The sequence below is a fragment of the Labeo rohita genome, chromosome 21 (genome assembly GCF_022985175.1).
Source record: "Labeo rohita strain BAU-BD-2019 chromosome 21, IGBB_LRoh.1.0, whole genome shotgun sequence".
NCBI lineage: Eukaryota > Metazoa > Chordata > Actinopteri > Cypriniformes > Cyprinidae > Labeo > Labeo rohita.
In genome coordinates this window covers 2496676-2521594 of record NC_066889.1, presented here as the reverse complement: position 1 = coordinate 2521594, position 24919 = coordinate 2496676, and the positions used below count along the sequence as shown (strand labels likewise).

General features: G+C 38.3%; 4 protein-coding genes across 5 annotated transcripts; 3 read left to right on the top strand and 1 right to left on the bottom strand.

Annotated features, from left to right (window-relative positions):
• Nucleotides 1–1801: 1801 nt before the first annotated feature.
• tmlhe (trimethyllysine hydroxylase, epsilon) lies at nucleotides 1802–17145 on the bottom strand. Its single transcript, XM_051093629.1, has 8 exons — nucleotides 16941–17145; nucleotides 16624–16783; nucleotides 15331–15507; nucleotides 12360–12639; nucleotides 5795–5914; nucleotides 4760–4996; nucleotides 2313–2451; nucleotides 1802–2018 (listed from the first exon to the last, which is right to left on the bottom strand). Exons 2-8 carry the CDS (start codon nucleotides 16775–16777, stop codon nucleotides 1887–1889), a joined length of 1239 nt encoding a protein of 412 aa, XP_050949586.1. The 5' UTR covers nucleotides 16778–16783; nucleotides 16941–17145; the 3' UTR covers nucleotides 1802–1886.
• A 1365-nt stretch (nucleotides 17146–18510) lies between these two features.
• On the top strand, nucleotides 18511–20499 carry LOC127152735 (uncharacterized). The gene is made up of 3 exons (XM_051093577.1): nucleotides 18511–18660; nucleotides 18956–19042; nucleotides 19186–20499. Exons 1-3 carry the CDS (start codon nucleotides 18603–18605, stop codon nucleotides 20475–20477), a joined length of 1437 nt encoding a protein of 478 aa, XP_050949534.1. The 5' UTR covers nucleotides 18511–18602; the 3' UTR covers nucleotides 20478–20499.
• Nucleotides 20500–21805: 1306 nt separating this feature from the next.
• LOC127152771 (uncharacterized) lies at nucleotides 21806–23732 on the top strand. The gene is made up of 4 exons (XM_051093615.1): nucleotides 21806–21958; nucleotides 22255–22341; nucleotides 22524–23526; nucleotides 23588–23732. Exons 1-4 carry the CDS (start codon nucleotides 21901–21903, stop codon nucleotides 23730–23732), a joined length of 1293 nt encoding a protein of 430 aa, XP_050949572.1. The 5' UTR covers nucleotides 21806–21900.
• LOC127152736 (uncharacterized) lies at nucleotides 23729–24224 on the top strand. 2 transcript variants are annotated; one of them, XM_051093579.1, is made up of 2 exons: nucleotides 23729–23854; nucleotides 23946–24224. In XM_051093579.1, exons 1-2 carry the CDS (start codon nucleotides 23738–23740, stop codon nucleotides 24039–24041), a joined length of 213 nt encoding a protein of 70 aa, XP_050949536.1. In that variant the 5' UTR covers nucleotides 23729–23737; the 3' UTR covers nucleotides 24042–24224. The 2 variants fall into 2 exon arrangements, with proteins under 2 accessions (XP_050949536.1, XP_050949535.1); XM_051093578.1 differs by having other exon boundaries at nucleotides 23729–24224.
• Nucleotides 24225–24919: the final 695 nt, after the last annotated feature.

Below are 24919 nucleotides of genomic sequence, written 5' to 3'. Positions count from 1 at the left end.
TGATCACCTCCATGCCACGCCGAATTGAGGCAGTAATTAAAGCAAAAGGAGTATTAAGTACATATACAGTAAATGAACATACTTTCCAGAAGGCCAACAATTCATTAAAATGTTTTTTTTAATGGTCTTATAAAGTATTCTAATTTTTTGCGATAGTGAATTGGTTGGTTTTTGTTAAATGTGAGCCAAAATCATCACAATTAAAAGAACCAAAGACTTAAACTACTTCAGTCTGTGTGCAGTGAATTTAATACACGAGTTTCACAATTCGAGTTACTGAAAAATTTGAAGTTTAATTACTGAAATAAATGAACTTTTCCACAACATTCTAATTTATTGAGATGCACCTGTATTTGGCTGAGATATCTGAATATCTAGAATCTGAGGGTGCAAAAACAATCAAAATATTGAGAAAATCACCTTTAAAGTTGTCCAAATTAAGTTCTTAGCAATGCATTTTAATAATCAAAAATTAAGTTTTGATATATTTACAGTGGGAAATTTACAAAATACCTTAATGGAACTTGATCTTTAATTAATATCCTAATGATTTTTGGCAAAAAAGAAAAATCAATAATTTCCCATTCAACGTATTCAATGTATTGTTGGCTATTGCTATGAATATACCCATGCTACTTATGTCTGGTTTTGTGGTCCATGGTCACATTTAGTCTCTAATTCAAGTGAATAGTAATAGAATAGACAAGATTCATCTTTCATCACAGATGACACAGCAAGACACAAAATGCAATGAAATGAATTTATTTTCTAGAGGTAAAATTGGCATTTTTGTGCGTACATTCAATTGAGATGATTTTATATAGGATATAGGATGAGAAAATGCTACAGATTAAAAAAAGCTCCCAAAGATTAATGCAATTCAGTAAATATATTTAAATGTTGTGAGATCTTTGCCATTATCTGAACCATGCATATCCCATATCACTATTAAGGCACAAACCCATAGAAATACCCTTCATTTACAACCATTTAAACGAACAGTTCACAGTATCGCTTTAATTCACAACAATTGCTATTGTTAACAATAAACTGACACAAAATTTCTTTGAACTTCATGACAATGCTCCTTCTTTTTGCCTACGTCACGCATGACTTTCCCAACATGCATGTCACACAAACTGGACCAATGCCAGCATTTACAGTTAAAAAAGTATAGAATTATACATTTTTTCTCAGATTGACTGAACATTTCACTGGAGAAGACCTTTGTTTGGCCGCTAGGGTTGTGTGGTTTGCTTTGAAACTGCCTATTTGTGGATTTCGGTCTGTTGAAAAAGGTCTACAGTGAGAATCATTCACTTGCACTAGAAGGTGAAAAATCCTGTAATGTTTCACTCCAAAACTTTATTTTCTCTTCGGCTAAAGAAAGAAAGGCCGATGCAGATTGGGATGGCCTGGAGGTTAGTAAATACTCACGAAATTGTCATTTTTGTGTGAACTATTCCTTCAACACATTTCAATGATTCAAACATCATTCTGTGAAACAAAGGATCTTCTAATTTAACCGTTTAGTCAGTCTGTGTGAATAAAACCCTTAAAATTATAGCACAGTACCTTTTGAAACATGTGCCTTTTCACCCCATATTCTCTTGAGTTTCTGCATGTCCTGACCATTTCTAAAAAAATATATAATCTAAATTAAACTCTTTATTACCACTATCTGTTTTTCTGTGGAAAGAAATCGTTGTGGATCAAGCGATACGTCCTCTACAACAAACTCATTTTATTAAAATCAGAAAATAATTAAAAGAGCCTAGCTGATAATACTTAAGTAATACTGTTGTGATCCTGTGCTGATCCTCTGCTATCCTAACGCTTGAGAAATCAACTTGTTTTTGGTAAATGACATTTGGCTACTTTAGCACTCAAGCCTGGAGACCCAGAAAGCGAGCTGTGTTCAGCACATCATCACGCGTCAGATAACATCCGCACAGCTGCCGCAGGCCGGTGAATGACTCTCTGCCATGCAGAACACGCCAGTTATCGATGAACAGAACCTTGGAGAAAATAACAGTGGTCATGTTTATATGTTCAAATGGTAATACTATACACCATATAACAAAAATTCCCAGTTATACTACTTATTTAAAAACTGCAATGCAGAAAGAAAAACATAACTCTACTTTAGGCATATACTCTGCAATGTGTTTATCTCTCATAATGTCACATGCAAAAAATAGGTTTTATTTTCTTTATGGCTTGTTATACTTTTTTTAAATGATAAAATATGGGCATGTTTTTAGATCATTTTTCGTGGGTTTCAGAAACATCAGTGGAGGTGTACTGCATACCTTGCCTGGTTTAAGTTTAACCCACAGCTCATTCTCTGGTCTCCTCAGCTCAGCAGTGAGCTGCCTGTGAGCCGTGTACCAGCGCCGCACCATATCATGAGGGACTGTGTTAATAACAGAACGGTCATAGTTATTATACCTGCAAAACAAGAAAACACAACTCAAACAAAACTGAACAAAATGCAGGAGGAGCTTCATAAGTTTATTACACCTCATTAGGCGTCAGATTTTGCAGTATATCAAAATACACATTATTTATTTTTTCAGATCCCTATGTTTTAAGAGATTTAACTATTTAAAACAAAAATTACTATAAACTTTTAGAGGGCAGAGTATATACACACATATATCCACTGCCCTCCAAAAGTTTGGAAATGCCCTAGAAAAGTGGAGTTTTGGACAATATTGGCATGAATCCTTTTTAATTTGTGATAATTTTGCACTGATAAGGGACAACACAAACTACGAAAACTATATTTTATTACATAAACAGTTTATACATAGAAACTTAAAATTCTGATTCATTAAAATATCCAGCATTAGCAGCTATTACAGTTCTGCATAATCTGGGCCTTAATTAATTGTATTCTAAACTTAATTGGCAATCAATTGTTGAAGCTATTAAGGTGTGCTGACCCAAAAATCTTTTAAAAACCTGGGCCAAGTTTAAACCAGTAACCAGGCATCACAGCTGACAAAGGGGCATGTCTGACTTTGACGTGTATATATTGCCATTATTATGTAATCAAAATGAAAATTATTATTGCCGCTCTTCAATGATAATGTCAAGTTACTTTAATGTATTTGCACCAAAAAATGATTTTAACATGCATGCACAAAGAATCCATAAACAGACAAAATATGTGAGTGACATAAATAAATTACATCCAATAAACTACAGCCCAAAGGGGTGTACAGCATTACTTAAATGACCAAATAGTCTAAATCTGAACAAGAGTTTAAAAGAGAAGTCCACATTTCTATCTGCCTCCACCTACTGATGAAGCACTGCAGATTCAGTCCGTTGATCTTGTTTTTCAACTGAAAGTTCATGCAAGTGAATTTATAAATACAGAATTTATATAGAATACAAACCAGAGTAAAATTTATGTTGCTTTGTTATAAAAAGAATATGTAGGTTTCACACATTTGGACTGTGTTGAGCATTATGAGTTCAAAGGAATTTAAGTTATAGTTAACACTGGTATTTATCAGTGTATTTGTTCTTAGAAATTTCATATAATGCTATAAAATTTTCCATAAATATTTGTAAACATTTCTCACATCATAGTGGTTTTGTAGTAATTCTTGTTAAATTTGGAATTTCATTTTTTTAAATGATAGAAATGAATAAAAAACGATGTCCAATGTTGCAAATTCCACAGAAATTACACACTTCAACATATACTATATACTATACACTGTATATTTTTTTAATTAATAAAAAGGGATAAATGTAGTAATAACATAGTAAAATATGGTACCATTCAAAACATTGACATTTTTGCACTTTCACTCATTAATGAAAAGTTACTGATCAGATACAATATGGTTTTAGTTTCATAAGCTTTATAAGTGTAGTTTTTTAAGTTTTCATGCAAAATGCAATAAGAACAGGTAGGGTTCCCACACCTTGGTTAACTTCAAATTCAAGGACCTTTCAAGGACCTTCCAGGTCCAATAACCTTAAATTCAAGGACTTAATGTGGGGACAGATTTCAAGTGAGATCATTGTGTTACCTTGGAAGACATATTGTTACAGGTTTCATGTGTCAAACTATGCAAACAAAAAAGCTATTTTTTGTGCATTTATTTTTATTATGACAGAGAACTGATATGCTATTTGTCGTATTTCTGTTTTACATAAAACTGAATAATATTCAGTGTATTCTAAAATGATCTGATATTAACTTTTGCATGGATTTTATTGAAAATAGCTTAGAATCATGTAACGTTAAGTTAACGTAACGCATAAATACGCGTAACTAACGTAAATCAAGCAAGTTAGTATGCATAGGCCACTAATGGCGAATTAACACATTAGTGGTCCGGAGGGAATAATATGGAATTTTTTCCAGAAAACTTCTTGTACAAAATAACTGCAAGCACTTTCAAGGACCTGTATCTATGTATGCTTATTTTCAAAAACTTTCCAGGGCCTTCAATTTTTTTTTTCTTATTCACAAACTTTCAAGGACCCGTGGGAACTTGAACTTGATTTAACATACTGCAACTTTGTTTGAGTAACTACTTCTCTAGTCCAAAAAGAGCATTTACACAGTTAAATATACAGTACAAAAACAGACTGTGTAACCGATTGATTCTCATGAAAAAATATGTAAAAAATATAAATAGCAGTGCTTTGGTGCATAAAACACGTATGTTATAAGGAAGAAAATGAATAAACATGATCCCTTATTTTTCACACACTGGAAAAAGTCTCTTACCGAATCATGTACAACTCGTTGTTCCACGGATAAACGTTGAGCACGGGGCCAATGCCGATCATGTGGTTGCGATGCTCACTCAGGTTCTCGATATACTCGTGCTTGATCGGCACGTGGGAAAGCAGCGCAAAGTTCTCGGGCGTTTGCCGGAGCACCACGTCAGCGGCGTGGAAACCGTCCACCAGCAGAGTTCTGCCACCTGTTCCTTCATGTCTCAGACAGTGAAACACCTGGATGCTTATAAAGCAAAACAAAGGATTAAAAGCAGCACTGCAGGATGTGGACCATATTAATCACCACTGTACAGTACATGAAAGATGTGTTACTCATTCCAGTTCATTCCAGGTACTTAAAAGTTCACTTGCTCTTGTTGGAATTTTCAATGTGAACAGCACTTACACTATTTCAGCTATAAAATGGCATGGAGTAGTAATTAATTTGCAATAATTTGCAATCTGCTTTTGGGCCACTCCTTTTGGCTTTACAACTGGAATCTGTCACAAATATATAATATGTAAATCGGCTTTATAGATCAGCCAATTTTTTGGCTTGAGTGTCTGCAAAGTTTTTTGTGGAGTGTCTGCGAATCATTACGCAGATGACAATTTTTATTTTTACTTCTTGACATAACTCTATCTAATAGTAATAATACTTAAGTGCTACACGTGTAATATTTCATGTAACACTTTACTGAGTAGCCATTTGCCTATAATGAGCCAAATAATTTACGGAAAACAAATGTTTAGACAAACATTAAGCTAATAATAAACACCGTAGTGTTGTTGGGTTATCATCTTCAGAGACTGGTATTATAAATAAGTAGAAAATTGTGGACAAGAGAAAAAAAATCTGTCAAATCTTAACTTGTAATCTAAATTTACTCCAGTGGTCATTAAATGTTTTAAGCTCTTATAATAGAACAGAGAAAATGTGAGTGTGACTCCCTGCAGACTGGCTAAGCCTGCACTGCGGAAACTTTATCTGACAGACAGACGTTGCAACTAATTGAAGCCCAACTTTGATTTTCCCGTTTACCCGCAGGGTTCTTGAAAGTACGACGTGTCAGTGTGTCGATCCAGTGCCAGCTTTGTGTAGGCTGTATCTCCACGAGAAAAATCTGAAGTGAAGTTCCACATCCGCCCGTACATGGTCTCCCTGGAAACAAAGAATTGCCTCGTTTAAGTCATCTTAATTAGGATAAACTATTATTATGACCTTAATTTCCAAATTCAATCATTAAAATCTCCAGAAAAAAGGAATGACGTGGACCGTGGACATTCAACTGTGTGTGTGCAACCAGTTTGGAGTGTCTGTAGTATCCAGGTTATATAATTTTCGTTGTTTTTTTAATGTGTTTTGATTTTAAATTTGTTTGTGATTATCATTTCACATAAAACATTGTAAACAGTAGCAGCTGTAAACAGTATTATATGTTTGGCAACTTTCGCTATTGTTGTCACACGGTTTGTTCTTTGTGCTGTTTTCACTGTTGAGCTCATTGTCATGTCTCTGATTTGAGTTCTTTTTTAGATTCAGGTGTGTCTTGTTAATTATCCTCATTTGTTCCATGTATTTAAGTTCCTGTGAGTCTGCCAATTGTTATTTATATCTGCCATTTGCTGGTTATGGATTACCTGATCTTCTGTTTAATAAATACCCTGCTTGAACTTATCTTCTTTTTCATGTGCCTTTATCTTTAATCTAGCAGCAGCAGTGTGACCTTTTTTTTTTTTTCTCTTCTCAACATAGCGAACTCACCCAGCCAACTGTTCTTTGAGGGCAGGCCAAAACAGCCAGTAGGTGGGCATTAGAGTTGTCAAAAGTACCAGTGCATTGGTACCATGACGATACTTTTTGAAATTTTGAAAATGTAACAAAACCAGTCTCAAGCACTTGATGCTTTGTATCTTTTCACATATTTTACATGCACAAACAGCAATATTACACACTAAAGCAAAGAAAAAAACATAAGGTGACCTTTAAAGAGGTCTTCTCTAACAAGCCAGGAAAAGAATGGACACTGCTGGACTAATTATCCAGCAGCAGCTCATTAGTCACTGGCACTGCAAAAAGAACCCCTGTGTCTGAGCTCTTGACTTACAAAAGGCACCTGGAGACCAACGTGGTTTGGGAAACAATTAATTTTTCTTGATGTACATTTAAGTAGCAGTGGCACTAAAGCAGCAGCTTTTTGAAAAGCACATGAGGTGACATGAGGTTGATTTACCCAACTTCATGTCATGCTAAACATACCTGACTTTATTTGTTCTGTTGATTGGAGGATTATGAACAAAACAAATTCTGTCTGAGATGTGCCGGCATTAGATCGTGTTCATCATGTTCTGATTTGGTTCTGTTCTGTTCCCCTGCCATGTGTTTCCTGACCTAGTTTACTAGTGTGTGTGTGACAGTTTGTTCCCTTAATTACTGATGTTGTTCATCGGTTGTTCTATAAGCTTACTCATTAGCTCTGCCTGTTAACGGGTTACTCTACCCCAAAATGAAAATTTTGTCATTAATTACTTACCCCCATGTCGTTCCAAACCCATACAAGCAATTTAAGATATTTTGGATGAAAACCGGGAGGTTTGTGACCGTTTAATTGACTGCAATGAAATGAAATGAAAGACTTCATCAAAATAGTCCATCTGCCATCAGTGGTTCAGTCTGAATTTTATGAAGTGACGTGAATACTTTTTGTACACAAAGAAATAAAAAATAACAGTTTTATTTTAATTCGTCTCCTCCACGTCAGCGTAGCACCATTTTGAAGAGTATCCGCTGGACACAAACTGCATACGCTGGATACGCTGTTTTCGTTTAAATCTAAGCGTAAATGTGACCCTGGACCACAAAACCAGTCATAAGTGTAAATTTCTCAAAATTGAGATTTTTACATTATCCGAAAGCTGAATAAATAAGCTTTCAAAATAGGACAATATCTGGCCGAGATACAACTATTTGAAAATCTGGAATCTGATGGTCCAAAAAATCAAAATACTGAGAGAATCGCTTTTAAAGTTGTCCAAATGAAGTTCATAGCAATCCATATTACTAATCAAAAATTAAGTTTTTATATATTTACAGTGGAAAATGTACAAAATATCTTCATGGAACATGATCTTTAATTTATCTCCTAATGATTTTTGGCATAAAAGAAAAATCAATAAATTTGACAAATTTACCCGTGCAACATAAGATGGGTTTTGTGGTCCACAGTCACAAATATACACAGAAAATGTATCCATGTGGTGCGGCTGACACAGAATGGTGTACTCAGTTTCCATGCAGCGGATACTCTCCAAAATGGTGATACGCTGACGCGGAGGAGACAAGTTGTTAAATAAAATCGTTATTTTTTCTTTCTTTGCGTACAAAAAGTATTCTCATTGCTTCATAAAATTCAGATTGAACCACTGATGGCAGATGCATAATTTTGACGATGTCTTTCATACCTTTCTGGGCCTTGACAGTGGTATTTACCTGGCAGTCAATGGGACAGTCACAAACCTCCCGGTTTTCATCCAAAATATCTTAAATTGTGTTCCGAAGACGAACAAGGCTTTTACGGGTTTGGAACAACATGGGGTAAGTGATCAAGGACCTTTTTTTTGCGATGGAGTAACCCTTTAATAATTATGTTCCCATCCAAAGTTGTGAATGTAAATTATGCCAAAAACTTAACGCATAAAATATTTACGAATAACGCACCATCCACAAAATCATCACTTGATAAACTTGCACTAAATATAGAGAAACTCCAGATGGCGCAGTCCGACAGGTCTAACTCAATCTGACCTAATGACATCATTATCATATGGCACAGGTGATTGGTTCTCTCCTGTATCAGTAGCCAATAAACTCACTGCTTAAGATTCAAATATATGATTACTGCTTGCTGTAGCAGTTTGCAGCATACTTCAGAAACCCTCCACCTTCCCCAGCTCCACCTGTATAGACCTGCTACGAGGTGATTCATGTATGCTATATAGGGGTTATTCATTTGTGCTATGAGCAGATTTATTCTGCCAAGACAAATACATTAACATTGTCAAGTACATTACCATGCCAATCCCTCCGAGAGTTGTCATGACAGAAATATCACTAAAAAAAGTAAGAGAAGGCACTGAATATAATATTTTGCATTTATAATTAGTTGTGCCTCAGAACGAGCAGACGAAACACAGTAAATGCAGTCATGTAGGAGTCATCAGGAGGTGGATGCTTGCTGTTTGGAAACAGTTCTGGGAGGGAATTATACAGAAAGACTTTGACGTCAGATTTTGTTTGCACATTTAAGTATGACAGTAACAACATTTCAGATCCTGTGCAACGTGTTCGGTCTGCTGGTTGGTCTAGTTATGCCATCCCATTGTTCAAAGTCACATGACTTTCTTGATGCGCATGGAGGAATTTATTCAGCAAATGCATTTCCATCTCTTGCTATTCACGTTAACTCCTTTACACATTAAAAAACTACCTCAAGCAAGCATAAAAACTTTGTGAATTACAGGCTTTTTTCCCACATATTTGGCATTTCTATCACTCATTTCTGATGCAATATATCAAAGTGCGCATAAAAACAGGGTGATGGAAACATAGCTAGTAAACCCCTGTGTTTCTTCAATTCCTTTGTTTAATATTGTTTGCATGAACGCCTAATGTGTTATCTCCAGTTAAGTTTATCTCCTTGAGAATTACATAATACTGGGTCTTCATAACAAGCCGCTTTTCTTGGAGCAGCAGTGCCTCAAAGACCACACCCTTCAATTTCTTAATCTGGCAAGCCTAATTAATTAACCGTCTCATGCATATTTTTTATGCTTGTTTGAACAAATGTCGGTCCTCTGGGAACGTTTGCCAAGTTTTTGGAATGGGTTCTGAAGAACTGCAAATTGCTATTCACTATTGGCCCTGCTGAGGAAGACATTACCAGCTCCACTCCCAATCAAGAGCTCAGCCAGCAAACACCCCTCTGCATGGAGTGATTACCAGAGCCCACCACAGATGAAGAGCCTGAGTCTATGCTGGCGCCAGCGCAAACAGTATGTGACTGAGGCATTGCCCTGGAGCTCCTCTACCTGGTTCAGCCAGTTCCTCAGCCCTGACTCCGCTGGTTCCCTTCAGCCTGCTCCTCCTCTGACGCCTCTCTATTGTGTGGAATTACCAGGTCTTCCAGTCCCCAGCTCTGCCTCGGTGGAACAATCTCCTAGCTCCACCTTCGCCCTTAAAGCCTCTGACTTATCCTTGGCCACTTGGTCCCTCGCCATTGTGGCACCATCATCCCACTGGCCCCACCGGGTTCCCTCGTCCCCCCAGTCTCACCTAATCATCATTCACCATCGGCCATGCTGAGGAGGACATCACCAGCTCCACTCCCGATCCAGAGACCAGCCATCGATCACCCTGCTGCACAGAGTGACTACTAGAGCCCAAAAGAGACAAAGAGCCCAAGCCTGCCATGATATTCAAGTCTGCACAGCAGTATGCGACTGTGCCATTCACTGCTTTAGAACCAGAGCCTGATGTTTCGCCTGATCAGGTGTGTGAGCCGTAACCAACATGTGCCGCTATAGGATTACTCGTGGAGTACGAGGGAATGGAGGAGCAACCCACCACACTCCCACCACTTAAGGTGAGCTGCAGCTGTTCTCTGCAAACTGTTTTCAAGAGGATTTGGAAGAGGATATTTTCCAATGTCCTCTGTTCCTGCTGGTCCCGTCCAGCACAAAGTCTCCTGTGCCCCTGCTGGTCCCATCCAGCACTAAATCTCTTCTATCTCTAGAGTTCCTGCCCAGCCTCCCTCTTCCACCTCCTCCAACAGGTTCAGCCAGTTCCTCAGCCCCATTTCCACTGGTTCCCTGCAGCCCCTCGGCACCTCCTCTGACACCTCTTCATTGTGTGGAATTACCTCAGGTCTTCTGGTCCCGAGCTCTGCCTTGGTGGAACAATCTCTAGCTCCACCTCCGGCCTCAGAGCCTCTGACTTTACCTTGGCCGTCTGACCCATTTGCATCACCTTGTCCCCTTGGTTCCTCGTCTCCACTGTGCTCCCATCAGGTTCCCTCATCCCTCCATTTTCGCCATGGGATTCCAAGCCTCCGGGCACTGGTTAACTGCGAATCACTATTCAACATCGGCCTTACTACGAACATCACCAGGTCCATTCCCAATCCAGAACCCAGTCAGCCATCACCCTGCCTCACGGAGTGATTGCCAGAGTCACCACAGACGGAGAGCCTGCTGCGATATTTGAGTCAGCAACATGTGCCACAGTGGGATTACTCGTGGTGTAAGCGGGAATGGAGGAGGACCCTGCCCACACTCTCTCCAATGAAGGTGAGCTGCAGCTGTCCTCTGCAAACTGTTCCTCTGTCCTCTGCAAAATTTGAAAGAGAATGTTTCCCAATGTCTTTTTTCCCCACTCGTCCCGTCCAGTCTCCTGTGCTCCTGCCGGTCCCGTCCAGTACAAGATCTCAAGTTCTTCAGCTCGTCTTCTGACGCCTCTCTATTGTGTGGAATTACCAGGTCTTCCAGTCCCCAGCTCTGCCTGGTGGAACAATCTCCTAGCTCCACCTCCTGCCTCAGAGCCTCGGATATTTCTTTAGTTCTGTGACCCATCCACTCCACCTTGACCCCTGGGTCCCCCACCCCCCTTGGTGCCTGTCATCCCACTGGCTCCACCAAGTTCCCTCATCTGCCTTGATCAGGCATTACCCTGGTTTTGTGACGGGATTGTCACAAAACCAAGCAAGTATAAAAGCATAAACCCTTGTGCCTCACCCTCCATCCCTTTGGAGGGTTCCACTTCCCTCTGGGTCCACTGTTGTTCTCAGTCACTCCGGCTCCACCACAGCCTTCCAGACCATCCACCTCAGTCCAATGAGCCGTCAGCTCTGCCTTGGCCCTCTGAGTCTGTGGTGTCACCCTGGACTTTCAGTTCTGCCTCGGTCCTTCATCAGCTCCTTCTCCAAGCCTCCACCACAGCTCCTCCGTCCATCTACTTTACCATGGGCTATTGTCCTGGCTGTTCTCTGGATCCATGCCTGGCTACTGTTTCCTCCCTAGCTCCAACCACCTTTCAGTGCAACCGTGGTCTCTCCCAGGGGTTTATCACTTTCTTTGGCCTCCTTCAGAACCCCCACCCTCATTCACAGTTGGACCTTTTGTTACGACACGATGATGTACCTTTTCAGAGTGCTACTGTTCTTGCCATGTGTTCCCTGACCTAGTTTCCTAGTGTGTGACAGTTTGTGCCCTTAAAAACTGATGTTGTTTTTCTGTGTGGATTATAACAAAACTGTCCAAGTTACTATCGTCTTCATCATGTGCGTCTCTACAACCACAGACAAGTTACAGCATGCTTGTTTCCATACAATGAAAGTGAATAGAAGATGGTTCAGTCAAGCTCCAGATATAATGAAAAGGCATCATAGAACCAGCATATGCAACTTGTGTAATTAGTATTCATAGCTGTCTGAGGTTTTGAATGACAAGAATGTTTGATGACATGAAGATGAGTAAATGTTGACAGACAATCTACTCCATTAAATTAACTATTAAAACAAGTTTTCAGGATTTAACTACGCACTAGCCCTGACCTGATGAGGCTCACTCTTTGGGTTGCTGTTTCTGTAGCTTCTAGGGTTGGTGGGACGCCTTCGACGAAGGCAATTCCATAAAGCAGGAAATTGTTGAGGAAGTTCTTCAGCTCCTCATCGCAGCTCATGAACTTGTCCCAACTTGCAGAGGGCACCTTAGCACTGGAGTAGATATCTGCATTCCACAGGATACGAGGTTGCACAGAACTTTTCTTCTGGCCCTCGTAGCTGTTCTGGGCCAGCCATGTTAGGCTGTACCGCGTGATGTGTCCATCTGGCCCTGCAGGTGATCACAAACAACGTGGAAGTGACTTAATTAGGAGATAACTATAATCAATCAGCCAAGATTTCATCAGTTTTTATCAACAGAAGATGGTACTAGTTCAGTGATAAGTCCAGCTATCTGTACCTTAAGAAATATCTGGGGTTTAATACAAGCTCAATCTACAAAAATTAATTTGTACTTAAAAACAAAATTCTGGATTACAGTAAGACACTTATCATAGAAGTGATTGGGAACACCATAAATATGTTAAAAAGACTGCCTACTAATTTTTTCTGCGTAAGTAACATCTAATTTTACAATTTCATTGCCACTGCAGCACAATACGATAAACCATGAAACCCTAAAGTAGCTAAAAATGCTGATTTAAACAGCTTTACAAAACCAAAAATACAGTTTTTTTTTTTACAGATTTAACGCTAAGTTTAATTTCTATTGAATCTGACTCATGAACATAAAGTTAAATTGATGCCAGCCTTTCAAGATGGATTTTAAGAAATTTAGGCCTGCAAAATACAGCCTATATTAGTCAGACAGTGAAAGTTTCACTACCCCCATCTAAGGATGGACTTGAAAAATAATCATTCTCCTCACAATTTAATCATTATCCTTAGAGTTTACACATTGTCTTTCTAGCATGATGAAAACCATTTCATTTAGACAGGCTTTTTCTTGCCACAGTCACCTTTGACTTTCTTACTAGGGGAACTCATGTTGTTTTCAACGTGTATGACTTTCTTTTTTCGGCAGAACACAAAAAGATACAGTATATTGAAGAATGTGGGTAACCAATTGTACGGACAAAAACCAGAGACATTTCTCAACATATCTTTCACAACAACATTAGGATCATTTTTGGGTGAACAGCAGAGGTGGGAGTGTGTGTTTTCTAGATTTCTTTAAATGAACAATTTTTACATAATTTGAATTCATTATTAAAAATGTTTGAAGTACTAGTTGCATTAGTTTATATAAGCGGCAGCTTATAATAAACCCACAAAATTAAGCAGAATTCTAATTCATTACATTATATTTTCATTGAATTCATTTAAAGTCAATATTGAAAAGCTGGTAGCTTTTAAAAAACACAAGGAGAAGACATTCGCATTCGGACAGGATTAGATTTACCAGGGGAATTTTGAGTTTGAGCCCAGAAACATTAGATCAGAGGTTAGGTGTGAAAAAAACAGACTTGCCTGATTCAGACTGGATTAAAATCTCAAAGTACACAAACTTGTCTAACGTCCTTCTGGAAAACTAATAGGGCTTTAGAAATTAAAGACTTATTTTCTGAAAAGCTGCTTTAAAACAATATGGATTGTGAAAAGTGCTGTACAATAAAAATAGTAACACTTTAGTTGTTGGGAGCAGTTCTCACTATGAACTAGTTGTTTATTAGCGTGCATATTAATTGCATATTGAATGTTTATTAGCACTTACAAAACACATATTAATGTCTTATTACTTATATATAAGTCTTATTACTTATATATAAGTTTACTGAAGCAAAAGTCATAGTTAATAGTTAGTTAATAGTGAGAATTGGTGCTTAAACTGTGACCATATAAATGATTTGACAATAATAAAAATATTTAATGCAAAAAAAACGACTCTACATTGTGCACAATATTATTAAGAATAGATGAATGTTTTGATTTTGATTTCACGTCAAATTTAAAAAGGGAAACTGCAATACTAATAAAAAGCTAATGTCAGGATACTTAACAGTTAACGCCTCTTCATACCAAATATTTCACCAGTCGACTGACACGATCGTGGGCCAAAGTAACACACAAAAGTCATGAGAAAGTGAAAAATGCTGTTACTACGTAACTGATAATGCTGTCTGTAAAGTAAATCGCACAGTCTGCTGAGTTACTTAAGAGTCAAAGGTTTGTCTGTCCTTCTCCCAGAGTCTTATCTTTACTTAAGGAAAGAGATATCCATCTTTGTTTTGGAAGAGCGTTAAACTTACACTATCTTAGCGCAATAGGACCACAATCTCTCAGGAGAGGACTGAAACATGAATACACAGTTAATGTTGGCTTATCTTACTATCCCAACATTAAGCAATCTTGCAGAAAACCGTGAACGTTATGTAAAGGTGACACGTTTGATGATTTCGTTGTTTCCTGAACAAATCAATTTTGAAAGGATGTTCAAATCAGGAAATGAGGAACAGGGAATAAATGCAACCAGTGTGTGCCAACCAATCAGACAAGTCAGACAGGAAAAGAATTAAAAATTGCTTGAATGCCAACCTCATCTAAAAAGAGTTAGTCAACCAAAAAATGAAAACTGATGGTGCAACTCATTTCAAAAGCTGTGTTCATTGCAAAAAGCAACCACTGCATTTCAAAGAAAGAAACTCACACCTCACAAGGTGTCGATTTTATAATGGTTACGTTAGCAGTGAATAATAGTTTAGGTTTGTTCCCCGTACAAAGCTAATCTTTGACTATGCACATGAGTCATATGGGCTACTGTTATGAAAGTAGTGACAGGGACACAAAATAATGACTACAAGCTACTTTTATGGTTTTATACCTTGAGGGTGAGTAAATAATACCAGGACGTTCATTTCATTTGGTAAACTAATTTCCAAGCCACATATTTCGCGGTACTCTTAAATTGAAGTGATTCTGATATTCAACTTGAAAGTTGAATCAAGCTTTGTTCTGCACTTACATGTCAGGAAGAGGTTGTTTTCATCCACTCTGCTCTTTGAAGGTCTGATGTTCAAATCAACGCTGGCAGTGTCCAGGTTACGCTGGTTTGTTTTTGAGTTGAAGCATGAAGCTGAGCGGCAGTGATCTCGCAGCCAAACGTAGTCAAAGTGCATAACAAGACCACCATAGTTGAGCTCTGCAGAAATATATGAATCTATTAGACTTGTTTACAACCATTCAGTTTTTTTTAACAATTGTTTATTATGGCATGCAATTTAATATAATTCTATAATGATGCACATATATCAGTGTAAATAATGTGGAAATAGTAGTGGCAGACTGACTAATCAACCATTTTAATAATTTTTGAATAAATATAATGTAAAATGAAAAAAATCAAAAAATCAAATATAAATTAAAAAAAAAAAAATTCTCTATATAATTGTTCTTAAGATGTCTTTATTAGCCATTAAATAAAAAATAATAATGATTTTAGATGTAAAACACCTTGTTTTTAGTATTTTAGTATCATCGATACTATTACAGTTTTTGTTAATAGTTTAATTATTTAATTTTATATTTTCTGCTTTTATTTATATTTTAGTTAAAGTTTTAGTTATTTTGTTATGGGTTTTGTCCTTTTTATTAGTTTTTGTTGCTTAAAAATGAATAAAACAATTTAAATTTAAATTTCAGTTTTAGTGATTTTAGTACATCAAGCTAGACTAACTAACTAACTAAATCAACTAACTAAATAGAAATTTTAACTAGCGATAATATTTTTTTAAATATTTTTTTTTATTTCAGTTAACATTCATTTTATTTCAAACAACATTTTTTTTGTTGCAGTTTTAGTTAACTATGATAACCCTGGTTTGATTGTTGTATTTAACTATTTGTTTGAGAATGAGATTTAAAATCATCCAGTAACACTTTACAATAATGTTCATTAATTAACATTAGTAAACTTCTTTAGTTAACATGAGCTAAGAACGAGCAGATACTTCTACAGCATTGATTAATCTCAGTGTTAATTTCAGCATTTACTATTGCATTATCAAAATCAAAAGTTGTTTGTTAACATTAGTTAATGCACTGTGAATTAACATGAACTAACAATGCATGACTGTTAACAAAGCTTAATAAATACTGTAATATATGTATTGTTCATTGCTTGTTCATGTTAGTTAATACATTAACTAACATTACCTAATGAAACATTATAAAGTGTTATCAATGATCTTTGACAATTCTGACTATAATAGCACGTAAATATTACTTTTTAATGCATCTGCCTGGGAATGTCTCTCACCTAAGCAGTCAGGCAGCAGCTGATAGTTGCATGAGGATGAATGGGATGCAGTGTGCTGTAATCTCTTGCTCTGAGAACTGGTTCCCAAACACTCCAAACCTTGTTTCAAGTGCACATATCCACTCAATCTTGTCAACTTTTGTATTAATGTCATGGTGACCTGCAAATAGAGGAAAGCCCGTGCACATAATGCACCAGCAAATGCAGCCAAATGCACTATACATACAATCTGAATAACACTACAGATAGTAACAATGTAATATATAGTGTATCAATGTCTACATGCATGGTTACTTGCAGCAGACGAATCGACTCACATGCGAGATGGATCCGGAACTTCAAGCTTTCCTCCGTCCGGATGTGACAATAGTGAAACTTCGGTGAACTTAAATTCACGGCTGTTTCTTAAAGAGCTGCCATATATACTTGTTAACATTAATCATTAAACTTGAGCTTCATCCCCGCCATTGTATCCGTGCGTTCGTAGGTTGTCCACGCAGGCGCTCAAATCCACCGATTCTACTATGTTGAAGACCTGCTTCTTAATATTCATGAGCCAGAGCTGTGCCATTGGAGGTTACCGAGCAACGTTAGCATCACGTAATTAATATTTATAAGACTTCACCAAAGCGCTCACCAGATGGTTACCACGCAACACCACATATAGGATTTATTCATATTAATAAGTCAAGCCAAGCCTTTACCATAGTAGCTTTAGGGGATTTTGTTTAATATAAAACATGTGTGCATATTCTTACATTTATTACATTCAATACATTATTTCCAGATTAAGTGCTTCTTGAATGACATTACACTAATGACAAAAAAACTATTTTATTTACATTACTTAAAATAATATCAATAATATCATCCTTAAATAAATAAAAGTACATTATCCATGGTGATCGCAATAGCTGTAAAAAGTCACTTTCGCATTTATTCCTCACAACGTGGGTCACTAGTTAATTTATTTCCAGTATTTTTAGTATACTTGTTAAGTACTGGCCTACTTTCACAATACAGTAGAAAGCACTAGGTCTTTTCTTATGACAAATAAAAATTGTGAAATGTTTAGAAAAAAAGAAATCAGCTAAGTAGCAGTAATATTTCCGGAATATTTTATACATATAATAAATGCAGAAACCATATATTGAAGAAAAAAAAAATAAGGTTGAACTTTAACACAACATCTCTCTCTCACTCTCTCTCTCTCTCTTTAAGGGGAACTATCGCTTTTATAGCAAGCGTGGCTACTGACATCTGGTGGTAGAAATACCAACACTGCAGAATGAACAAACAGCATAAAAACTGCTGACCAGCAATGTTGTGTGCAATTTAAAAAATTAATTAAATAAAATGGTGAGTTATGTTTTCATGTAAACTCAGTTTTAACAGTAAGTAAACAAAAACACCTTCTCATATTTCACATTACACCACAGAAAATAAAAACCTGTCAACCATACTTGTTGAAGTGCATAGTATTGAAATTAAAAATCGTTGTGAATGTTATAATGTAGCAGGCGGACTATCTCATTCAAGCGTTCAATGTTAAATCACATTTATTTATGTGGCGCAATTGCAGTTTCACAGTAACAAACAGGAAAATGACATTGCCAATTTGCAAAGTTCATTATTTATTAAATAAAGCAGCCCCACCTAACTCAACAGTCTCATTATTCGTCTCAAAACAGCTTGATACTGATTCACTTTAATTCAGTTCTGGACAAGGAAGGACGCAACATCGATAGCGTTCTTCCTACGAATTAGTGAATTAATGAATTAGTGAATTGAAGCGTGAATAGAATGAATGAAAGATCGAGCTGTTTCCCACACAGACCCGAGTGCACAGCTGCTGCCAATTAATAATCAGTTTGCTAACGTAACAGGTGCATTAGATCAGGGTTATAAAAGTTCTGCCATGAAGCGGAAGTCTTCATCGTAATAAAGAGTGTTGCTGCTTTCAATTTGTAGTGTTCATCATGGAATTGGCAAAACTCTTTATTTTGATTTTATTGTGCCTTCAGTGCGTGTGTAATGGTGAGTTTATCAGTTTTTTCCTCAGGAAACTGCTGTTTGTGTGCAGGTTTAGTCTTCGTGCATTCATGCATAGAGTTGGTAAATTACCTGAAATCAACTGCATATGTGGAATCAGTTAATTTTATGCATTTAATTATGTATAGTAAATCAAGAGATAGCAAGATATCATTTGGGTGTTTCTGTACAACACAATATAATGTGGAACCGTGTAAAAGCCAGACACCTATACTAACGTGCAAGTCGTGTGTTGCCCTCAATAGCTGATTTCTGTGTGATTTGGTTCTGCTCTCTTCAGATATTAACCACAATGCAAGATCAATTGAAGAAGAGAGTTTGGCTGATTTGCTTTCGTGGGATGAGGCATCTGACCTTGTGTTAAAAGGTGAGATTGTTTAAGAACCGAAAGACTTTTTTTTTTTTTTTTTTTTTTTTTTTTTTAAATCATGTTGGAAATGTAAAGGTTGGAGACATTTTAGGGTTTTGTTCCAATTGTGCAGACTATCAAAACTTTCTGTGTCTCTGTAGGATTGTTGGGGGAATCTGGTCTTCCTGGTGACTTCAGCCTTGATGAATCTGCAGCAGAATCTGGTTCAGATGTGCATGGTAACTACAGCCAGGATGCTGAAGCAGTGGAATCCAGCTCTAAACCACCTGCTAACTTCAGCCTAGATGAATCTGCAGCAGAATCTGGTTCAGATGTGCATGGTAACTACAGCCAGGATGCTGAAGCAGTGGAATCCAGCTCTAAACCACCTGCTAACTTCAGCCTAGATGAATCTGCAGCAGAATCTGGTTCAGATGTGCATGGTAACTTCAGCCAGGATGCTGAAGCAGTGGAACCTGGTCTTCCTGGTAACTTCAGCCTTGATGAATCTGCAGCAGAATCTGGTTCAGATGTGCCTGGTAACTACAGCCAGGATGCTGAAGCGGTGGAATCCAGCTCTAACCCACCTGCTAACTTTAGCCTAGATGAATCTGCAGCAGAATCTGGTTCAGATGTGCATGGTAACTTCAGCCAGGATGCTGAAGCAGTGGAACCTGGTCTTCCTGGTAACTTCAGCCTTGATGAATCTGCAGCAGAATCTGGTTCAGATGTGCATGGTAACTTCAGCCAGGATGCTGAAGCAGTGGAACCTGGTCTTCCTGGTAACTTCAGCCTTGATGAATCTGCAGCAGAATCTGGTTCAGATGTGCCTGGTAACTACAGCCAGGATGCTGAAGCGGTGGAATCCAGCTCTAACCCACCTGCTAACTTTAGCCTAGATGAATCTGCAGCAGAATCTGGTTCAGATGTGCATGGTAACTTCAGCCAGGATGCTGAAGCAGTGGAACCTGGTCTTCCTGGTAACTTCAGCCTAGATGAGTCTGCAGCAGAATCTGGTTCAGATGTGCATGGTAACTACAGCCAGGATGCTGAAGCAGTGGAGCCTGGTCTTCCTGGTAACTTCAGCCTTGATGAATCTGCAGCAGAATCTGGTTCAGATGTGCATGGTAACTTCAGCCAGGATGCTGAAGCAGTGGAACCTGGTCTTCCTGGTAACTTCAGCCTTGATGAATCTGCAGCAGAATCTGGTTCAGATGTACCTGGTAACTACAGCCAGGATGCTGAAGCAGTGGAATCCAACTCTAACCCACCTGCTAACTTCAGCCTAGATGAATTTAGGAGCAGCCAGGAGTCAGAATCGGATGAGGAATCTGCTGATGCTTCTGATGAGTCCAAACCTAGCCTTATCATTGTGTATGGTAATGTCAGTGACAATGGCAACATGGAGATTTTTGTTAATGGCTCTGACAGTTCCGATGTTGGGTTACCTTAATAAAGTTTTATGTGGACTTGAATGCTTTTGAGTCCATCTTTGAGTCTTGCCCTCTCTAACAGAGCTTGTATTGAATGAATGGTCCGGATATACAGTAGTCCACATTTTGAAGTGGATCACAGCCTTTAACTAAAGTTGTCCTAAAAGTATAACAATACCCGTTCTTGTTTTAGGACAACTTTTGAAATTTTATTTTTATTTATTTTATTATTTTTAAATCAACTTCAAATGTTGACTACTGTAAATCTGTCAAGGGTTGCAAGTCCATTTGGGAACTTGTGATTTAATCACTGCCACTTTACCTTTTGTGTCGCTTATGCATACAGATTTCTCCATTTATTTTGGCTATAAATCTGACTATCCAAATGGTGGTTCTCCTAATTCCATAGTAGCTGAGTGACTCCATTTAAGAAGATTTGTAGTGTGGGTTACACGGATGCCCCCCATCAAGCTCAGTCTCTCATAATGTGACCTTTGCTGATCACAAAGTCTGAGTTCTACAGCTGCTCTAATTGGCTGTAGCAATTATCTCAAAAGAAAATAATTGCAACTGGATAAATATTTAGATTAGCTTTAACAAGTAACACTGGGAGAATTTAACCAAACAGTCTCACTTCCCTCTGACCTACATTTGTAAGGCCAAAAGTTATACAGTGGAAGTAAAAGGGAACTGAAACTCATCTCTAAGAGGAACTATCACTTTTATAGCAAGTGTGGTTACTGACATCTGGTGGTAGAAATACCAACACTGCAGAATGAACAAACGGCATAAAAAAAAACTGCTGACCAGCAATGTTGTGTGCAATGAAAAAAAAAAAAAATGGTGCGTTATGTTTTTATTTAAACTCAGTTTTAACAGTAAGTAAATAGAAACACCGTCTCGTATTTCACTTTACGCCCCAAAAAGTAAAAACCTGTCAACCATACTTTTTGAAGTGCAAAGTATTGAAATTAAAAATCGTTGTAAATGTTATATTGTAGCAGGCGGACTGTTTCATTCAAGCGTTCAAAGTTAAACATTTATTTATGTGGCGTAATTGCAGTTTCACAGTAACAAACAGGAAAATGACATTGCCAATTTGCAAAGTTCATTATTTATTAAATAAAGCAGCCCTACCTAACTCAACAGCCTCATTATTCGGCTCAAAACAATTTGATATTGATTCACTTCAATTCAGTTCTGGACTAGAAAGGACGCAACATCGCCAGCGTTCAGCCTATCGATTGAGAAACACCCACGAATTAGTGAATTAATGAATGACGGAGCGAACTGTTTCCCACACAGACCCGAGTGCACAGCTGCTGCCAATTAATAATCAGTTTACAAACTTTACAGGTGCATCAGATCAGGGTTATAAAGGTTCTGCCATTAAGTTTTCATCGTAACAAAGAGTGTTGCTGCTTTCAATTTGTAGTGTTCATCATGGAATTGGCAAAACTCTTTATTTTGATTTTATTGTGCTTTCAGTGTGTGTGTAATGGTGAGTTTATCAGTCTTTTTTTCTTCGGGAAACTGCTGTTTGTGTGCAGTTTTAGTCTTCGTGCATTCATGCGTAGAGTTAATAAATTGCCTGAAATCCGTTGCATATGTGGGATCTGCTAACTTTATGCATTTAATTATGTATTGTAAATCAAGAGATGGCAAGATATCATTTGGGTGTTTCTGTACAATACAATATAATGTCGAACCGCGTAAAAGCCAGACACGTATACTGTACTCCAAGTGATGCCTGTTGCCCTCAATGATTTCTGTGTGATTTGGTTCTTCTCTCTCCAGGTATTAACCACAATGCAAGATCAATTGAAGAAGAGAGTTTGGCTGATTTGCTTTCGTGGGATGAGGCGTCTGACCTTGTGTTAAAAAGTGAGATTGTTTAAGAACTGAAAGACTTGTTGGGTGTGTGTGGTGTGTGTTGTTTTTTTTTTTTTTTTTTTTTTTTTTTTTTTTTTTTTTTTTTTCCCCCATGTTGGAAATTTAAAAGTTGGAGAGATTTTAGGGTTTTGTTCCAGTTGTGCTGTCTATTAAGACTTTTTGTGTTTCTGTAGGATTGTTGGGGGAATCTGGTTTTACTGGTAACTTCAGCCTTGATGAGTCTGCAGCAGAATCTGGTTCAGATGTGCCTGGTAACTACAGCCAGGATGCTGAAGCAGTGGAATCTAGCTCTAACCCACCTGCTAACTTCAGCCTAGATGAATCTGCAGCAGAATCTGGTTCAGATGTGCCTGGTAACTACAGCCAGGATGCTGAAGCAGTGGAGCCTGGTCTTCCTGGTAACTTCAGCCTTGATGAATCTGCAGCAGAATCTGGTTCAGATGTGCCTGGTAACTACAGCCAGGATGCTGAAGCAGTGGAGCCTGGTCTTCCTGGTAACTTTAGCCTAGATGAATCTGCAGCAGAATCTGGTTCAGATGTGCATGGTAATTTCAGCCAGGATGCTGAAGCAGTGGAACCTGGTCTTCCTGGTAACTTCACCCTAGATGAGTCTGCAGCAGAATCTGGTTCAGATGTGCCTGGTAACTACAGCCAGGATGCTGAAGCAGTGGAATCCAGCTCTAACCCACCTGCTAACTTCAGCCTAGATGAATCTGCAGCAGAATCTGGTTCAGATGTGCCTGGTAACTACAGCCAGGATGCTGAAGCAGTGGAGCCTGGTCTTCCTGGTAACTTTAGCCTAGATGAATCTGCAGCAGAATCTGGTTCAGATGTGCATGGTAACTACAGCCAGGATGCTGAAGCAGTGGAGCCTGGTCTTCCTGGTAACTTCAGCCTTGATGAATCTGCAGCAGAATCTGGTTCAGATGTGCATGGTAACTACAGCCAGGATGCTGAAGCAGTGGAGCCTGGTCTTCCTGGTAACTTCAGCCTTGATGAATCTGCAGCAGAATCTGGTTCAGATGTGCATGGTAATTTCAGCCAGGATGCTGAAGCAGTGGAACCTGGTCTTCCTGGTAACTTCAGCCTAGATGAATCTGCAGCAGAATCTGGTTCAGATGTGCATGGTAACTTCAGCCAGGATGCTGAAGCAGTGGAACCTGGTCTTCCCACCTGGTAACTTCAGCCTTGATGAATCTGCAGCAGAATCTGGTTCAGATGTGCCTGGTAACTACAGCCAGGATGCTGAAGCAGTGGAACCTGGTCTTCCCACCTGTAACTTCAGCCTAGATGAATCTGCAGCAGAATCTGGTTCAGATGTGCATGGTAACTACAGCCAGGATGCTGAAGCAGTGGAATCCAGCTCTTCCTGGTACCTTTAGCCTAGATGAATCTGCAGCAGAATCTGGTTCAGATGTGCATGGTAACTACAGCCAGGATGCTGAAGCAGTGGAACCTGGTCTTCCTGGTAACTTCAGCCTTGATGAATCTGCAGCAGAATCTGGTTCAGATGTGCATGGTAACTACAGCCAGGATGCTGAAGCAGTGGAATCCTGCTCTTCCTGGTAACTTCAGCCTTGATGAATCTGCAGCAGAATCTGGTTCAGATGTGCATGGTAACTTCAGCCAGGATGCTGAAGCTGAGAAGCCCAGTTCTGGCCCCTTTCATGAACTTAATACCCACCTTGTAATTCTGCCTGGCAGCCAGGAGTCAGAATCGGATGAGGAATCTGCTGACACTTCTCATGAGTCCAAACCTAGCCTTATCATTGTGTATGGTAACTTCAGTGACAATGACAACTTGGAGATTTTTGTTAATGGCTCTGACAGTTCTGATGTTGGGTTACCTTAATAAAGTTTTATGTGGAATTGAATGCTATGGAGTCCATCTTTGAGTCTTGCCCTCTCTAACAAAGCTTGTATTGAATGGATGGTCAGGATACAAATCTGTCAAGGGTTGCAAGTCCATTTGGAAACTTGTGATTTAATCACTGCCACTTTACCTTTTGTGTCGCTTATGCATACAGATTTCTCCATTTATGTTGGCTATAAATCTGACTATCCAAACAGTGGTTCTCCTAATTAGTAGCTGATTAGTAACCCATAGTAGCTGAGTGACTCTATTTAAGATTTGTAGTGTGGGTTACACAGATGACCCCACCAAGCCTAGTCTCTCATAACGTGACCTTTGCTGATCACAAAGTCGGAGTTCTACAGCTGCTCTCATTGGCTATAGCAATTACCTCGAAAGGAAATAATTGTAATTGGATTAAATATTTAGATTAGCTTTAACAAGTAACACCGGGAGAATTGAACCAAACGGTTTAATTTTACTCTGACCTACATTTGTAAGGCCAAAAATTATACAGTGGAAGTAATAGGGAACCGAAACTCCTTTTGATGCAACATTATTCTGCATTCTTCTTTGTGTTCCACAGAAGAAAATAAGTCATACCGGTTTTTAATGAGGTTGGGGGGTGTGTGGTTTTTTTTTTTTTTTTTTTTAAATCTTAAAGGAACTGTTCACCTCAAAATTAAAATTCTGTCGTTATTTGCTCATTCTCATGTC

Bases quoted from the DNA above. Each gene is read 5' to 3' on its own strand.
- tmlhe (XM_051093629.1), bottom strand. From the start codon at position 16,777: ATGACATTAATACAAAAGTTGACAAGATTGAGTGGATATGTGCACTTG. The intron at 12,640-15,330 runs GTAAGTGCAGAA...GATCACCTGCAG, and splicing joins AAACAACCTCTTCCTGACAT to GGCCAGATGGACACATCACG. The intron at 5,915-12,359 runs GTCAGGGCTAGT...CTTTGTTTCCAG, and splicing joins CAAAGAGTGAGCCTCATCAG to GGAGACCATGTACGGGCGGA.
- LOC127152735 (XM_051093577.1), top strand. From the start codon at position 18,603: ATGGAATTGGCAAAACTCTTTATTTTGATTTTATTGTGCCTTCAGTGC. The intron at 18,661-18,955 runs GTGAGTTTATCA...TGCTCTCTTCAG, and splicing joins CCTTCAGTGCGTGTGTAATG to ATATTAACCACAATGCAAGA. The intron at 19,043-19,185 runs GTGAGATTGTTT...GTGTCTCTGTAG, and splicing joins ATCTGACCTTGTGTTAAAAG to GATTGTTGGGGGAATCTGGT.
- LOC127152771 (XM_051093615.1), top strand. From the start codon at position 21,901: ATGGAATTGGCAAAACTCTTTATTTTGATTTTATTGTGCTTTCAGTGT. The intron at 22,342-22,523 runs GTGAGATTGTTT...GTGTTTCTGTAG, and splicing joins GTCTGACCTTGTGTTAAAAA to GATTGTTGGGGGAATCTGGT. The intron at 23,527-23,587 runs GTAACTTCAGCC...TGGTAACTACAG, and splicing joins GAACCTGGTCTTCCCACCTG to CCAGGATGCTGAAGCAGTGG.
- LOC127152736 (XM_051093578.1), top strand. From the start codon at position 23,738: ATGAATCTGCAGCAGAATCTGGTTCAGATGTGCATGGTAACTACAGCC.